The sequence below is a fragment of the Aplysia californica genome, unplaced genomic scaffold, assembly GCF_000002075.1.
Source record: "Aplysia californica isolate F4 #8 unplaced genomic scaffold, AplCal3.0 scaffold00183, whole genome shotgun sequence".
In the NCBI taxonomy this organism is placed as follows: domain Eukaryota; kingdom Metazoa; phylum Mollusca; class Gastropoda; order Aplysiida; family Aplysiidae; genus Aplysia; species Aplysia californica.
Window position 1 is genome coordinate 534,971 of NW_004797453.1, and position 18,869 is coordinate 553,839.

Sequence of the window (18,869 nt, forward strand, 5' to 3'; positions counted from 1 at the left end):
AGTATTCAGAAAGAGACAGAGAGAGAAAGAAGAGGGGAGGAGTTGATCTTGCGAGAACTTCCGGGCGGGTGAGAATAGCCACTTTAGACTTTAGCCACTTTCTATATTTATATAGGCCTCGTACAGCAATATTTGGACAGAAACACTAGATCTATAGTGCGTATAGACACTCCCCCCAAAAAAACCCAAAACAAACAAAAAAACACACACACACTCAAAAACCCAAACTTTTTAGGCCTACACAACCGTACAATCACAAATGTCATACAAACCAACATTGTATTTTTTATTCGTTATAGATCTATCGTGATCATAGTTGCGTTTCTGTATTTTTATTTACCAGTAAAGCGGAAGTTACAGGGCTGTGTCGAAGGGTCAAGGTCTTTTGTTAACAAGTTCAGTATCAATGTTTGTTGACGTTCTCATCCGCACGTGCGACTGTAACTGAAAAGCCGGTACCTGACAAGGGGGCATTCATGTGACCTGTCGGCTTCATCAACCTTCTCGACTGCTGTGTTCATTTTTGGTATTGATCTTTTGATAGATGTACAAGACTGATTAGCCTAGACTCCAGTGACTGAGATAATGTCATAAATGTGATGGCACCAGTCATTGAGTTGAGTCATTGTCATTGGATTAATCTTGATCTCATTGAATCATATGCTAGATCTATATCTAGAATCTAGATCTAGATCTAGATATTAGATTAGATCTAGACTAGATCTAGAATCTAGACCTAGAATCTAGATCTAGATCTAGATTTAGATCTAGATCTAGATCTAGATTAGATATCAAGATAATTTAATATTTTGAAGGGAACCGTGGAATGTGTACTGTCCACTGTCTTGTTTAAACAGGGATATAAAGGATGGTAGTGTCAATTGCCACCGAGTGACGCGGTGGCAGTTGACAAAAATTGACTTTTTGTCAATTGCCATCGAGTAAATTGGAGCTCTTTTGCGTTGGTGGGTAGATCTAGATATCTAGCTTATTGTGCTCTAGTGGACAGTTGACAGTGTTGTGTGTTCGCCTCTCTGTCCCTCTGTGTCAGTGTGTGTGTGTTTTCCTGACCCCTGTCCCCCGATTTATGTTCCCCGATATAACATGAATTTCTGCTTGAGTTTGTTTGCGTTTTGACCTTCTACTTCTAGAATTGCCTGTGTTGGTTCTACACGAAAGTGTAGGCTAAGGCTAGCCTAGATCTAGATCTAGGCCTACGTCTCATTGAAAACACGCCAAGTTGGCACTGTAGCTCTAGACTAGATGCTCGTCCAATGAAATTAGTTGAGAACAAATTGACCCATCAGACACACATTATGTATAATGCTAAATAGATAGTGTTGTTTTCAGACTTGACACCGCTTCACTCGGTGGCAATTGACAAAAAGTCAATTTTTGTCAATTGCCACCGCGTCACTCGGTGGCAATTGACGCTACCTCTAATATATAAACTAAACTTATTCAATGTTGCATTACTAAATTACATCATGTACATGTGCATATTGTACAGACACATATTGCAGTCTGTTATCTGCCCTAGAGTCTAGAGTACGGAATATATGGTACATGTTTTCTCTAATGGAACTTTGTCTTTGCAGCACTGCAAGGAGTTTAAGATGTCTAGATCTAGATATTAGATGTAGATCTAGATCTCTAGATCTAATTTTTAAAGTGAAATCTAATGAGATCTAATTGGCACTGGTATTATTTTAGTTTCACTCTTATGACTTTGTCTCATGTTCAGATAGATCTAGATTTAGATCTAGATTCTAGATGTCTAGATCTAGATCATCTTGTTCATTATTATAGTTTTTACGAAGTGTATACAGACCCGGTAACCGGGAACAAAGTCATGAAGTATACAGCCCCGATAGGGGAACTGTTTTGTGATTTCGGAAAGTGTTTCAGCGTCCAGACCCGGTCAATGTGTGTGAGAGAGAGAGAGAGAACAGGGGGAAGTGCTAGCAAAATGTATATGACATGACCCAGTTGGCAGGAGGGAAAGAGAGAAAGATAGAGTGGGAAATAGGTGGGGAGAAAGAAAGACAGAGACGAACAAAGAAAAAGAGAAGGCGAGTGATACTCAGAGGAGAGAGAGAGAGAGGCAGAGAAATAGAGAGGATGACTGCTCGATTGAAGTTATGACATTGTTCTTTTCTTAAAATTATGATTCCTCCAACTCCAAAATGGTGGAAAAAGGATTGTTCATCGAGAAGACATCGGCAATCTTCATTTAGATCAAGATCTAGGCAAGCCTCGAAACTACATCAATAAATCAATGATTTATGTCTGTCTGTCTAGATCTAGAAGAACCTAGGTCTACCCTGAGCCAAGAGGGCGCTGATACTTTCCGAAATCACAAAAGAGTTCCCCTACCGGGTCTGTATACTTTATGACTTTGTTCCCGGTTACCGGGTCTGTATACACTCCCTAGTTTTTATAGCATTTTCATCTGTTTTACACAAATTTTAGCTAAAAACATCTGTCTCAGACACATATTAAGTACAGCGAGCACCTAGCACACCTCTGTGATTGGCCCAAATATAGATGATTTCCACCATCTATTTTTGTTGTTTTCCAGTTTCCCCAAAGACTCTTGGGTTTCCCTCGCCAGTTACTGTTGACTTGATCTCGTTGTTTGATCTTGTTTGGTATGGTTTTGTGTTATCTTTTATAAACAATCTCAGTGATTCTCGTTCCATAAATTTAACTTCTCCTCAAAGTCAAAGTTTTACACACACACACACACACAAGCCCATATGCACATACACACGCACACACACACAAGCACGTGCACCCATAGCCCAAGCAGCTGGCAATGAAACCTATAGTGACGTAGCCCATCGCGGGCTAAGCGGCCAAGTGGGCCCGCAAAGGTGAGATCTAGTGAACCGGCGAAAGAAGCCCCGGAAGATAACAAAAATAGATGGCGGAAATACGTCATCTATATTTGGGCCAATCACAGAGGTGTGCTAGGTGCTCGCTGTAGCTTCATGTGAATTAAATCTGTGCTGTCATTCAGAATTCGCATAAGTTTAACTATATATAATTAAATATATACCACTGATAATTTTAGATCTATGTCTACCTCAATGACCGTATCAATTTTGACCTATCTAAATCTTGTCAGTCTAGAAGCGAGTATGTAGATTTAGCTGGTACAGCTATCTTTCTTTCATACCTGTACTAGATCTCTATATTTGATTCAGGTAGTTTTATCATTGTAAATTAGTAATTCGGTCAACCTATTGTAATTTGACAGTTTTATGACCTGACTACACGTGGCTCCTGTTGTTTTGCAATGGTGTTAGTCAGAAAAGTCATCCATAATCATCTTAAGTTAGATTATTATAATATATTTGGACTCTGCAGTCTGTGCAGTTCAGCTAGATGTACCCAATGCTACCATAGAAATGAAATACAATCGTATAATTTTTACTAGGTTTTGGAATTTAAATTTTAGACCTATCTAATCATGGAACATGTATTCCTTTCAGCAGTACACATATTTTGACCCTTTACGTCTGAGATAAAGGAGGAAGTTAACTCCAGCATGGCACAGGTCCTCCGTCAGTGTGTGGTGACTTTTGTCCGTCTGGGATCCACCAAAGTTGCTCATTCTACCCCAGGCATTAGGCTGAATAATCACAGGTAATGTTTTAGTTGCCTTCGGTCTTCAGTATCTTCTGATAGAGTTGTCTGCTTTGTAAAATGATTAACAAGAAGTCATGTATGGGTATTTTTTTATGTCAGTGAATACCCCTTTCATTGTGCCAATACTTGGAAGGATTGTGAGAGCGAGAGACTGGACCATGAGTCTCTTGTCGGCTTTACATCACTGTTATTGTATAATAATATGTACATAACACTAATATATTGACTTGATTGTTACAGTATTCAGTTTTGTCAAAATGCTGTGGAATCAGGCACTCATCGGTTTCTAGGATATGGAGTTATTGACCTGGTACAACATTTACCCTTTCACAACAAGGGGGTTTTCCTCACCTGAAAAGGACCCTTTCAGATTCTGCCTACCCTCAGACAAATGAAAGATTTTGAGTTCAATTTTCAATATTAGCCACATGTGTATAAAAATAAAGGGGAAATGATGACATGCTGCTAAAAATGATTAATTCTTCAGCCTGAGATTTTAGTTTTGATTATTACAAAAGTATGTGTCCTTTTGAAGCAGGAAGTGGAGAGCCATGAAACACGACTCATGGTCCAGTGCTAGGAGTAACACAAGTAGTGAAAGAGTTGATGCTTCTTCCTTTGTTTTGCTTATGATGAAAAAGAATGACCATTAACCTTTGATAGAAGTTGAGATATTTGCTGTTGAATTTGGTCAAGGTCGCCTTTTAGTGACATCCAAAGCTTGAGCGTCTTTGGAAACTGCAGATTTATGTTTTTTGTGCCTTTTGATCAAATTAGTTCAGTAAAGTCCTTACACAGCAATGTGTTTTTGGATGGACGTAAAAGTAAAAGGCGTTGAGCAAAAAAGACAACTGGACTAAAATTGTCCAACTGGCAGAAAAATGTGTTTCTTTGATTTCATTACTCTGATGAGTGCTTGATTTCACCATGCTGTGGCACACATTCATTTCTTGTAGCTGCTGCTCGTATAAACATGATTCAGTCTTGAGAGGATGATTTATGGTCTGGTATGTTGTGCTCTTTCTTCTTCTTTTCAGTATATCTGTTACCAAAATCTGTTTCCTAGCGAAATGTGGTCACTATTGTGCTCTGGGCCCCAACTGAGCTCAACTCAACTGATGTGTTTTTGAACACCAAGATGTATATTTTTGTCATAGATGGTTTCCAGTAGTTATTGGTAATTTTCAAGTCTTCTGTGTTCTAGAATGTTTTGTAATTGTAGCTAACAGATTTTTGTCGCGAGGGTTCCTTAAGCTATATTGACACAGTCCATCAGATGAGAGATCAGGGGTTTGAAATACAGGAAAAAATTTAATTCTCCCGATCCGGCTAAATAATGTTATGGTACCTTTTACCCATGCTACTGAGATTTGCCAAATTATGAGGTGATTAACGTTTTCTTCAATGCTTTCATTTCAGACTCTACTTGAAACTGTTAGGAGGTGGAGTTTTATGCCAGTTTTCCTTGTTCAGTTGGAAGGTTAGTTTTTATACAAGATTGAGCTGTAAAAGCTTGCTTTTTGGCCCAAGCAGTTACGAACATATTTGAATGTGCTTTATTTAGCCTGGACAAGATAAAATTTGGACTAGTGACTGATAGTCACTTGAAAGGAATGAAAAATGCATGTGCCCTTACCAGTACATCAATGATAAAATTGACCTGGTCAGGGTTTGATGTTTTGATGACTTGCTTTATGCTGTGTATGTTGAGCATTCACAGAAGTACCTATTTTTGGGCATATGGAATTATTGACTTAGAAGTACCTTTGTTAAAAAGTGTCGTCTTTTTGTGTGTGTGTATGCTATTTAAACATTTTTTTTTGGGGGGGGGGGAATGACAAGGTGACAGCTTTGATTCTCATAGACAGAGGTGGGACTATGTGACAATGTGAATGAACTGAATGGTCTAGCTTTGTGATGCTTTTTACCTTTTACAGTGATTAAAAAAAAACATTTTCAGCATACTATTGTCCTTTTTAATCAGTGTGCACAGCAATCATATCTCTGAGTAAGTACTTATGATGTTACAAACTTAGGTTTCTGGTGGTTTTATGTCATTGTTTGTTTCATTATTTTGTTCCAATATTTTGAAAAGTGGATCTAATCAGAAAGTATCCACTTTTTTGTATAAGCACATCCTTACACTTTTTCATTTTATTGTTTTGTCATTTTATAGGGTTCCAGAAAGCCTGATGTGGACTCCAGTGACTCTTGGATGTCTGAGCCCATCACGTCCCTTGATGAGTTGAAACAGGTCTGTAAACATTTGAGAACTCTCAGGAATTAAGAAATTATAAAATGAACCTTGATCTTACTACTGATCGAATCTTAAGTTTAGGTGTGCCCCAAGATTTTGATGACAGCAAGGCATGTCAGACTTTAGCTTTTGAAGGGGTGCAAACTTTTTTCCAAATATATATTTCTGGGCCATATTACAAATGAAATGTTCTACTGTTCTGAATTTAAAAAGTAGAGGATATAAGTTTCTCAATTGTACCAGACGTAATTATGAACCAACATTTTAGATTAGTTTAGACACAGAGGAAACTGTTGGAAAACTATGTCAACGTTACATTGCCTCAGAACTGTTTGTTGAAAGAGCACAAGTATAAAGTGCAATTTGGACAAAACAGTTCTGATACAACGATTAATGTATAATGAGATGAATTTACAATGAAGACTGATATTTGTCTTGTTAAAATGTGTGCATGATTGAATGGTTACAGTATATAATACTGATGGCTTTTTTCTCTGTTGGGCTTGTTTGGCAGAACGGAGATGACATGAAGTGCAAGATGGAAGCCATGATCATGCGGATTCAGTCTGAGTTTGTTCACGCTGTGGAGAAAGAGGAGTTAGAGGAGGGTGGGAAAAAGTTTCTAGTTGACAGGTGGCTGCGAGAGCAGGTAAAGAATGCATACTTATCTAACTGCCCTGTGAATATTTTTACCTTTATTAAAGAAAAAAATTGTCACCGAGCTTTGTCAGAAGTTTTTAAAAAGTTGCTTTACACCATGATGAGAGTTTAATTCAATTTTATTGCTTTATTTCATTGTTTTCTTTATTAGTGAGTCTGTATAAAGCTGTGCAGTAATTTTGATTTTCGATACATATTATGACAATCGCTGCTGCTTGAGACTATGATATTGAAGCTGTTAATTGTGGTTTTGTCTTATGATAGTGGAGCTGATGGTTGGAGGGTGTCACTGGTTGGTTGTACTTCTTTTTCCTCTTTTTTTTGGCGTCTCTTCTATCTTGCTCTTTCCCTGCACTGAATGACTGCTATTGTGTCAATGTGCTTCTTGTTTCTGTCACTCAAACCTCAGACTCAATTATATATATATATGGCTTTCCTTGTACTGACAATGTTTGTGTTCCACTCTTACACCGTACTGGTGTTTTTGGTGTAGGAATCAGGTGCTTTGCCATTGCATGTAGAAGATGTCAGTTTTATTCTTGTCGGGGGAAAATTTTGTCAAGTGTCTCCCTCTTTTTGCCAGGATGTTGAATCCATCTCAGCCTGGATTGCCACTAACAGGCCATCTGCTAAATCAATGATCTAAATAGTGTCTATTGCAGTTAAAACTTCTCTGGTTACGTCTTACACCTTGTTGTAAAAATAACATTGAGGAATTGTTGCTTCCCAGGGTGGTGGTGGAATTACGTGTGTCTTGCAAGACGGCACCGTGTTTGAAAAGGCTGGAGTGAACATCTCTGTGGTCAGTGGCATCCTGCCCCCCAACGCTGTGCAACAGATGAGAGCCAGGTGTGGGCCAAGTTATGTTGGTGCAAAGTTATTTTATTTGCGTTACGGGCTTGAAGTTGTGGAATCACATTTTCGAGATATATGAGAGCAAAGCTTGTTAATCCCTTTCCTGTTCAGTTCAGTCAGTACAGGCCAGTAAGATACGCAATGCTAGAGCTCAACCCAATTGAAACCGGCTGGACACTCGGCTTAGTTCTGCCTCAGGATTTCCTGAAGGGTAGGCTTGGACTTGGATGATAAAAATAGATTGCTGACATTCAGTTGTAGCCATGTTTTTATTTCAAGTGAGGAAATTGTTAGAGTAGCATTTGCTGTCAGAATTTATTTTTACGCCTATTTAACAAACAAAAATATGAAGATTATGTAGCGTCGATAGTCTAATAATTATGCTATCACACTCGTAATTGTGAGTTTGTGGGTTCGGATGTCTGGCTTATTGTGTCTTTTGGAAGGGCACTTTACACAAATTTTCTTCACTTTACCCAGGCGGGTCAGGTATCTGGTCATAGACAGCGAAAGATCTTGTCCGTATGTTAGTGTTTTAACGCCTGTAAAACAGTAGCTTGCACTGTATTTTTCCAAGGAACTTGAGTTTCTTTCAGAGTGCTATAAGGTCTGCTGGGGTATTAATATAGACTAAAGTGCATAGAGCTTGCTGTTGAGCGGGAATTTGCACAACGCAAATGCAATCTATTATTATTATTATTATTATTACTAGGAGGCTTCTTAGATTTATATGAGATAAGATAAGATACTTCTTTATTGTCCAGATCCTGACACATTGGTTTGGTGTTTCACCACGTGTACACTCACACACACACACACACACACACACACACACACACACACACACACACACACACACACACACACACACTCACTCGCACACACATGCACACACACACGTAGGCTTACAATCACATGCATAATATAAATGAGCAGCAATATAAACAATAATAATGGTAAGCTAGATACACACTCAGTGTTATTTTGATGCATGCTGTAAGGTCGTAAGTATACTTATACAAGATGGTTAAGATTGAAGCATTTTGATAGATGATGGTAAAAATGACCTTCTATATCTTTCTTTGTTACAAATCAGAAGCCTAGGTCTTTTTCTTCTGACTGATGTTTTTATTTGAGGGAACAAGGGATGTTTATTGTCTATAAAGATCGAATTAATTTTTTTAGTGCAAGCTGTTATGTACAATTCATCCAAGTAGGGGAATGTAGATGTTGAAATTTTACATGCTTTCCGTATTAGTCGATTTAATTTTTCTTTATCTTGTTGTCTTGTGTTCCCGGCCCATGCTCTTATACAAAAATTGATCATACTTTCTGTGGTTGAATGGTAGAACATGGACATCAATGTTTTATCAACTTTAAAATACTTAAGCTTCCTTAGAAAAAGTAGTCTTTTGTTAACTTTTTTATGCAGGAGAGAAGTGTGGACACGCCAGTTGAGTTTGTTGTCTATTGTAACACCCAAATATTTATAGTCGGACACTTGCTCGATGTTTTCACATTTAATTTCGAGTGGCTGCAGGGGCAGTTTCTTTATTCTAAAATGTGAACAGGAAGTTGAACAAATTGGCAGCCATTGTGGGTGAAGAATGTGAATAGGAAAAGGTTATACAGGAAGAGGTTGTGGGTGAAAAGAGACTTTAATGGAGGTTATAAGAGGCTACTAGATTACTCTGCTTCACTCATGTTTCTGAGAAGTAGCAGGAAGGAACTTTTCTATGCTGTCCTTAACACTATCGTCCTTTAATAAGAGTTATAAGTGTCAAAATATCAAGAGTCAAAACTGTTGGTCTTGCTGAATATTTCAAGCCTTTGATTTTAGAAAGAAAAATAGTTGAAAAAAGTTTTTCACTAATTTTGTCTTAATCGTGTTTTTAGCTTTTTACTTTTCTAAAGTTGATTGTTAATGAAGTTGTTTTGATCCACAGAGGAAAGAAAATGAAGGGAGCAAACCTCAAGTTTTTTGCTGCGGGCATCAGTTCTGTGGTCCATCCTGTAAGTCTTGGCCTTGTGGTTATTGGCGATGTGTGGTTATGGCGGGGATGGGATTTAGGAATGCCTTTACATTCTATTTCAATTGTTCCAGCTGAGTGGAATTTCTTTACCCTGGATGTCAATGCTTTTTGGTTCACAGTGGTATATATCTATTTTCTTGTCTAAATCTTCAACGTTTGTAGAGACCATGTGAAGCTATAAATGGCAATTGTTAACTTTATAGTAAGGTTTCTTACTTTTCCGTGAATGTTCTAGGGTGAAAAAAATTGATGACTTGTTTTTTTGTTTTCTTTGTTTTTGATTTTAGATAATTAGGGGATGTATTAGTTTCAAAATTATTTGCAAAGTAAGGCATTACGGTCAGCAACTAAAGTGTTTAAGATTTTCTAGAGCCTTATAAATAAAAAGTATCAACATTTAAAAAACAATTTCTTGTTATGAAGTGTCACTAAAGAAGCGTCTTTTTAAAATTATTTTTGCAAGAATGTAGCATTGTTTTTTTCCTTTCAGCGCAATCCTCATATACCAACTGTTCACTTCAACTACCGCTACTTTGAGGTGGAGAATGATGATGGGGAGAAACACTGGTGGTTTGGTGGAGGCACCGACCTCACGCCCTACTATCTAGAAGAAAAGGTGAGTTGATTTTTACTGACCAGGGCGTTTTTTTGTTGTTCAGTTTTGTTTTTAAATTTTAATTAAAAGGTCTAATCTTTTTGCTCCGATTATGTTTCTCCCCCCCTTGATTTGTATATCTCAGTAGTACTAATTCTGTGAGTTGTAGATCCTATTTTAAAAAGAAATTAATCTTTCTTCACAATTACGATTCCAGGAAGGTTTATTTGAGGGCTATAAATATTTTGGGGCTCTCTTTGTTTGCCCTCATGGAGATAACATGTTACTACTAAGGATTGAAAAGTGGAAGAGTGGTTTCATAAGTGATATCTCAGTGGTTTGTGGAGTCATGTCTGGGTGAATGACTTTGGGGAACATGTATATACATATAAATATATATATATGTGAGGCAGCTTAGTGAAATCAGGAGCTCATCAAAGTAATGTAATTAAGGAAACTGGCATTTTTCTGGCCATTGGGCAATTTCTTTTCGAATTTTCTTTTTTGGTTCAATACTTTCTATGTCCATTTAAGAACACATTTCTGACTGAAAACGTTGATCAAAAGCACAAAAAGGGTAAATTTTCAGTTTCTTAGGACACTCAAGTTTTGGAAGTCACCAAACTTTGGCGATCATTTTGTCGCTAGTTTTACCTCTGGCATCAGGCAACCCCCATTGTCTTCACTAGCAAATATCTTCACTTCTATTCAAGATAGATGGGTATTTTTTTTGGGCAAGATGCACTAACTCCATATGTCCTACAATTGAAGATTGCCAGATTCCACTGCGTCGTGACACATATTTAACTATATTAAATAAAGGGATACAAAGAGTGAGAGAGAGAGAGAGCACCTAATTATTTGAGTGGGGAATTGTCCCGTAGCTGCTGCCCGTGACAATGTTAATGCAACTGCTGCTCTTTTGTGATTGAAAACTCAGCATTTCTACACTATGTGTGTCTATTGCTGTTGTGCTCCCTGGATGTTGGTACTGTCATTTGTGATGTTGCAGTTAGGCTCTTTGTAATCACACACAGAAGATATGAGTTCCATCCCCCTAGAGGGGATGTTTTCTCTAGTATCTCCAGGGGCTATCCTGGTTTAGAGGTAAGATGTTCGCCTCTCATTCAAAAGTTCCTGGGATCAAAACCTGACAGCGATGAAAGAAATTCTTGAGAAAATATTCTCCTTTCATCTCATTTCCTGTTCTCTAGTTATGTCTTTTAATCTACTTTCATCTCAACCCTCCTATGGGCTCTCTCTCCTTTACTCTTTCTACTGCTACTCTGGCTCCCTCTTAGTACTTTCTTTCAGCCACACCCCTGATCACAGGGTAGGTAAGATTGAAACACCTAGCTTTCTTGGATAAGAGCGAAAAATCATGGAGGTCTTGTGTACAAGTTGTACATGTTAAAGGTCCCTTGGCGGTCCTAAAATCGATAAGAGTTGGCTTCAGCTGCCATCTGGGCAAAATTCGAAATTAATTCCCTTAGTTTCATTCAAAACTGAAAGTACTCAGTATAGAAAAATATATATAGTATACCTTCGAATTTGGAAAGACCACCCATGAGATCTAGTGGAGGAATGCAAGGAAGTATCTCCGTCTGTCTACTGGGCAGGGTCGTAAGCAGCTCACCTCTAAAATGATCTAAACTGTCACAGGGATGTAAAATTCTGAAAAATTTCACATTTTTTCTTACACCCAGGATGTCGTCCATTTCCACAAGACCTTGAAAAAAGCATGCGATGGTCACGGGAAGCAGTTGTACCCCAAGTACAAGAAGTGGTGCGACGATTACTTCCGCGTGCCTCACAGAGGTAACTATTCACTACCTTGGAATTAGAAAAGTTCTATCTTTGGCTGTTTTGAGTTAAAAAGACCATGAGGTCAGAAACCATATGTTCCACCTGCTCTATCAAAATCATAAGATTATTCGAAGATTTTATCGAGATGTTCAAAGAATTGCATTAGAAAAAGCTTGATATGTTGTGAAACTCAAACATTTTTTACATCAGATTTCTCAAAAGTAGGTACTGAGCAGGTAGAACTTCATAGTCTAGGCTAGCGTACTGTCACTCTTTCTTGAAGCAGAGGCTGTGGAAAGTGGCTATCGTGAGTTTTCTGTCTTTAGTCTTTACCACTGTCTCTCTTTGGCTTTGGTTAACTGTGACTAATTTTTAGTTGTATTTGTGGGTGGTTTGCTTCTTGCTGCTGCTTCTTCTTTCCAATGAAACATCTATCGTCCTTATCTCCCCTTCTCCTTTTTTATGTTTGTTACTCTCTTGTAACACCTCTATTCTTCTGGCGCTCATATGACCTTATGCAGTTGCGAGTGCCGCAATACCCCTACTAAAACAAAACTCAGTTGTATTAATTTTTGTGCTCATTCTTTTTCAATGTAGGCAGGTAGTTGGAGAAGGCCACTGGTAGGTCTTACTTCTTTTCTTTCCTCTTGTTGGTTTGTCTGTCTGTCTTACTTTTTCTCTGCACTAAATGACCATTCTTGTGTCGAATTGGTTCTCTTTTCTCCAAGGAAATATTTCTCTGTATAGATCTGGTATTTGTTTGTGCTTGTTTTGCAGATGTGTACTTGTATGTTGGTGTGTGAGTTTTTTTTTACATTACTGAAAAAGAGAGAAAAAGAGTTGAGAGGGAAATTTATGTTATGCATTTGGATTTCTGTATGCAAAATATGTCCATATTTTTTGTTTGGATGACAGAAAGCTGTATATGCCTTTTGACTGAACGGTCCCTGGCTTTTTTCCTCCTCATCAGGTGAGAGTCGAGGAGTGGGTGGAATCTTCTTTGACGATGTTGACGAGCCATCCCAAGACAAGTGTTTTGAGTTTGTCACTGTAAGTTTTAGGAACATTGTTGGTTTGTTACAGTCTGTCCCCGTAGTTTTATGCAAGAAAAATTCTGAAATTATGCAAACTGAACCCCAAAAATGTGAAATTATGCGATTCTGTTAATTTTAACAAATAATGATAAAGGAAAATAATCAGAAATTATGCAAAAAATGATCAAATTTTGCTAAATTATGCGGGGTGCATAAAACTACGGGGACAGTTACAGGAAATTAGAGTTTCATTAGGTGTGCAGCTGCAGGGAATGTTCAACTTCTGTCATGTCTGAAACATGTCCGTAGTCACAGCAGATGTTTGGAGAAGGTGACTGGTAGGCTCTTCTTTTCTTTTCCCCTTTTGTTTCAGTCTGACTGTCTGACTTTTTCTGCACTAAATGACCTTTATTGTGTCTATGTGTTTCTCAAAGAAACAATGACGTGTTTGTTCAGAGGGAATCAACATGTTAATGGAGACGAATAGGAGAGTGAACAAAAAACCCCCCAACCTGTTCTGATATAACAACGAGCTTATAACTTTTTTCAAGAGGAGGAAAGTTGCGTTGAAGGTACAACGTTCTTGGGATCAAACTCACAGTAAGAACTGTTGGCAGTTATTGTGTTCTGATCTTGAGTCCTTACCCTTTCTCATTTTAATGTTTATTATTTTTCCTTCTATTTGTGGCGTCGGTGGCCTAGTGGTTAGGCTCTCGGACTCGCAACCATAAGGTCGTGGGTTCGAATCCCGTCAAGGGCCCGACGTTGTGTCCTTGGGAAAGGCACTTTACACAAATTTTCCTTACTTCACCCAGGTGAGAATGGGTACCCAGCTATAGACAGCGAAAGATCTTGTCAGTTTGTTAGTGCTTGAGCGCTTTATCAGCTGCTTGCACTGTATGCTTCCCGGGAAGCTGAGAATGTTTCAGAGTGTTCTATGGTCTGCTGGGGTAATAATATAGTGTAAAGCGCATAGAGCCTGCTGTTGAGCGGGGATATGCGCTATACAAATGCTATCTATTATTATTATTATTATTACATAAAAACCTTTAATTCAGCGTGCTCTTTTCAGTTCATCTACATGAACAACTGATTTTTGTTGTCCAATGAAATGTGGCTATTATAATTTAATATTGGGTCTTTGTCAATTCAACACTCAATTCATTCAAATTGAACTGAGGATTTCTCTACTGTAGTCCTTGGCTAAAGTTCAGAATAAAAGATAGATACTGTGGACCTGCACCCTCCATTTATTTTCTGTGCCTTTAAACTTTCATAAAATGTTGCATGTGTATTTCACCAAGTGCTTTGTGGGTGGTTGGCGGGTGCTCTAGTGTGGTTTACTCCTTATCTCTATCAAATGTTTATCATCATTATCTTTCCCACTTCTTTACTTTGTATGTTACTCTCTCGTAACACCTCTGATCTTCAACACTTATGTGAGACCTATTCTTGTTGCCGTAAAACTCTTATTAAAACTAAAACACCTAGTGGTTAAAAAAATTCATTTTCTAAGATGGCATAATCTCTGGTGACTCATGTCCTTCAGCCTAGGAGTGTGCTTATTTTTTAAAATCGATATTTAGCGAAGTGATATGATAGTGTGAGTTCTTCATGCATGTCTCTAAAACTCATGTATTTAGAGGAGGGCTGTTTGTTTCAGGACTGTGCCGAGTCTGTGGTCCCGTCATATTTGCCCCTTGTCCAAAAACACAAGAAAGATGGAGTCAGCTATCCTGAAAGGTAGGTAATTTATTGGGTTTTTCCCACCGTTGTTTGACAAAAAGCACTCTTCACGGGTGATTGGTGAGTGCTCTGGTCTGGTTTGCTCCTTCTTTCTTATCAAACATCTATCGTCCTTATCTCCCCTCCTATTTTTTTGTGTTTGTTGCTCTCTTGCAACACCTCTAAGCTTCGGCACTTATATATGACCTTATTGTGTTGCAAGTGCTGTAATACTCTTACTAAAACTAAACAAAAACACTGTTTTACAGTGATTGTTGGAGAGTGCCATTGGTAGGTTCTGCTTCTTTACTTTCCCCTCTGTTGTTTCTGTCTGTCTTACTTTTTCCCAGCACCAAATGACCATTATTGTTTTGATGTTCTTCTCTTTACTCAAACAAACAAACTGATTGTGGTACTGTTCTGTAAGAGCCATGAGTTCATAATTGAGCTGGTATTATGTAAAGGGGTGGTTTGGGAGTGCCACAGGAATGTCATTCTTCTTTTCTTTCCTTGTGCTGTTTCTGTCTGTCTGCTTTGCATTTTGTTAGCACTAAATGATAGTTATTGTGTTTATGTGCTTCTCTTTACTGAAACATCCACATTTTTCCACGGAGCAAGTTCTTGCAGTGTTCACTGATCTGCTTGATTAACATTAATGTAGTTGTTGTTTGTTTTAGAATAACTAAGAAGTCAGCATCCATGTTAGTATGTGCAGTCTTGTTATCAGGTCAGTGTGCTTCCCTTACTTGAGTAAGGATTGGCACCACCAATCTCAGCATTTTGTTTTGTGGGATAAAAAAAAATCACTGGAACGTTTCCTATGCATTGTTTTGATCTTAGTCTAAGGGTGTGGTGCTGTGCAAATTGATGCTTAAGGCTTTGTGTTTTTTTATATCTATCCAGTGTGAATTGTTCTTGTGCATCAACGCTCATCTCTGTGTCATTCTGCCTCTAATGAATGAATCGTCAATGTTCAACAGAGTGTGAACACTGGTTTTCTGAAAAGTGGAAAAAAAATTTCTTTCTTTCTTAGTATCCACCAGTATTGTTCTCAATAATATGTAGAGTATTCTTTTTACATGCTGTAGTACCACCAATTGTAATTATGGTTTTCACTTTCTGTCTGATGGCTTTGTTCACCTTTCATGCTCTGTCTTTTGTTCCCAGAGAGTGGCAGCTGCTGAGAAGAGGCCGCTATGTTGAGTTCAATCTGATCTATGACAGAGGAACAAAATTTGGCCTGTACACCCCCGGAGCCAGATATGAGAGCATCTTGATGTCCCTGCCCCTCACAGCGGTTAGTGAATTTGTTGACTTGTTCCTTTTGTTCTATGATGACCAGCGTCTGTGGTGTAGTTGTTAAGGGGGTCTTCGTCATTGTATACAGAAGACATGAGTTTGAGTTACGGATGGGGATTGTTTTTATTATCTTCGTGTCTCTGCATGGATGCTGTATCCTGCTCAGCCATGCGTGATTGGCAGGTGCTCTATTGTGGTTTAGCTTCTTCTGTCCTATGAACTATCTGTCGTCCTTATCTCTCCTCCTTTTTTTGTTTGTTACTTTCTTATAACACCTCTAATCTTTGGCACTTGTGTGACCTGATTGTGTTGCAAATGCGGTAAAACACTTTCTAAAACAGAAAACTGTTCAGCCTAGGTTGGCCCGGACAGCCAGGGCGTGAGTATAAAAATTTACCTTTAAGTTGTAAGATCTATACAAGTAGGCTCTTTTGAAGGTGGGTCTGGCAGTGAAGGTTTCTGGTGATGATTTTTTGTTTTCATGACAATAGAGATCCTTGTTATTAAAGATTGCACGGCAGATGATAAAGTAGTAAATGTGGAGGATGCCATCCTTTTGCCAGACAGATTGTGATGTATCTAAACAGTTAAAATGTGTATTAATTGTCTTGCTTTTTAGTTTTTTTTCACACTCTTATAAAAAGTACAAAAACCTGAGTTAATTGTATAGAATCCTGCTGCAACAATATATACCCTCAGTGTCATTCCACAATCATCCAAATCATTTCATTTAGCTTTCCAGATAAAGCTGTTATATAAAGACATCAATATGCTCCAGTCACTGTTCTGCTTTTGGCTTTCGCTCGTTTTCTTTTCTTTACTTTTCCTAAAACGTCAAAATATGACGTGGATGCTTGCGGGATGACACTTACAAAATGTGCTGTAATAAGTTGCCATGTTCTGTCATGTTCTGGACGTTATCATCACTGTCTTCTTGTGGGAGGTTGGCAGGTGCTCTGGTGTGGTTTGCTCCTTCTTTCCTATCAAACATGTATTGACCTCATTTTTTGTGTTTGTGTTACTCACGTGTAACACCTCTTTGGCACTTATAACTTAACTGTGTTGCAAGTGTCGTAAAACACTTATTAAAACGAAAAAACTGTCTTCTTATGTTTGCTGCCATTGTAGCTTTGGAGCTGTTAGTTATTTGGCTTGCCAGCACTTAATCATTCACGATTTGATGCCAAGTGGGTTTATACTTTGTTTATTCAAGTGGGTTGTATTATTACTTGGTGTTTTCAATGTACTGCTGTAATCTTTACTTCTATCTTAGGATCTAAGTTGTCTTATCATTTCTTCTTTTTTTCTTCTTTCTAACTTTCATTCATCCTTTCTTCAGAGATGGGAGTACAAGCACTCCCCTCCTGAAGGCTCCCGGGAGGCTCAGCTGACTGAGGTTTTGAAGAATCCGCGCGAGTGGGTGTGAAGACGCGATGGAATCAGGATTAGTCAGTGTAATGCGGAGATGAACAAGATGACCCCCAAGCACAACTTCTGGCAGGGCAGTAAAACTTTGGCCAGTCGTTGAGATGTACTGAGCCCAACATTTTGAAAATTTTTATTGCGGTTTCTTAATCTGTGGTATTGGGTGCATGTGCTTAAAAAATATTTTGTTGAAATTACAATTCTAAATGTAGTAACAAGGGAGAAAAAATGCACAATACAGAAACAATTGTTAAAAGAATTAAACAGATTCTTCTCTTTCCTAAAAAATTTTGCTCCGCTTAGCACATTTGAACAGCTTGCTGATGAAAAAATAAACTGATGATAATGATGGACAGTCTGGCTGTGTCACATTTTACGAAAATGATTTATGACTAAAGGCAAGACAGACTTGATGGTGCAAAGTAAAAAACAGAAAAAAAAAACAAATGTTTGTCTTAAATGGGGGAAAAAATGTGAAAAAAATGTGTGAGAGGAAGACAAGTGAAGTCATAACAAATAAATATTCTTGTTTTTTAAGTTTTGGAATAAGCAGATTTTGTGCCACATTGTTGTAGATTAATTTGTTGTTAAGATGGGTAACAGAAAGTTATAAAGTCTGTTACTCCCACAATAATGATAATGTTGTCGTTATGCTATCCAGTGCCTTTTTTTAGACCAATCTACTTCTTGGTCATCACATGATACCATGAGGCTGGCTAGCAAAGGGAATGCTGTCATGGAAACTAAAGTATAAATATATATATATTTTTTTCACTTTGTTACAATAACCACACAATGGTCCTGTTTTTATTTGGTATTTGTTTTAGAGTTTAAGTGACGATTTTGTCCCACTTTTTATTGTCAAGCGCATTTCTTGTATTCCTTTGATAACGATTTTTTTTTAAATGCAGCAAGTGATTGGAGGATGGTACCGTAGTAATTATTTCAGTTTCCGTCCAATGAGACTGGGGTTATTTTTTGTTTGCATTCATGCTTTTTTCATAGTCTTTGTGGTAGTCAGCATGTGTGTGTATGTCCATTTTTGGTTGTTAAAAAAATTTTGATCGGATCTCTTTGCTGTATACTGCCTTTTTGGAGTCCATGGACAACTCCTGCGATATTACAATTTTTGTTTTTGTTTGTTTGTTTGGGTTTTTTTTTACTTCTGTGAACAAATTTTATACTTAAGAGTTAAGATTCCTCATGTGCATTACATCTACAGTCGGACTCGGATACAACAGGACAGACGGGACCGGCAATTTTTCACTGACTGTTATAAGTGAGTCCTGTAAGAACTATTATCGAGCACCATTGCACCTTCAGCTTACTTTATATATTCGATTACAGCAGATCCTTTTTCAGTGGGCTGTTTTGCTGACACTGAGACAGAATCGATCAGTGACCCCACACTATGTGGGGTGGTGGGGGGTATGTGTTTGAAAGTTTGTGTTTAGGCAAACGATCATACAAACAAGTTGAAACAAATTTTAATAATTTGACGGATCGAAAGCAAGTTCATGCGCTGC

At 38.0% G+C, this 18,869-nt stretch overlaps 1 protein-coding gene across 2 annotated transcripts; it reads left to right on the forward strand.

The window, feature by feature from the left end:
- Positions 1-368: 368 nt before the first annotated feature.
- Positions 369-17,826, forward strand: LOC100533310 (coproporphirynogen oxidase). Of its 2 annotated transcripts, XM_013082583.2 has the most exons (13): positions 369-526; positions 3,498-3,651; positions 5,074-5,134; positions 5,831-5,908; positions 6,426-6,560; positions 7,302-7,420; positions 9,373-9,439; positions 9,950-10,075; positions 11,761-11,872; positions 12,831-12,910; positions 14,558-14,637; positions 15,787-15,916; positions 17,258-17,826. In XM_013082583.2, the coding sequence occupies exons 2-13, from the start codon at positions 3,554-3,556 to the stop codon at positions 17,342-17,344; spliced, it is 1,173 nt and encodes a 390-aa protein (XP_012938037.1). In that variant the 5' UTR covers positions 369-526; positions 3,498-3,553; the 3' UTR covers positions 17,345-17,826.
- The last annotated feature ends 1,043 nt before the right edge of the window (positions 17,827-18,869 follow it).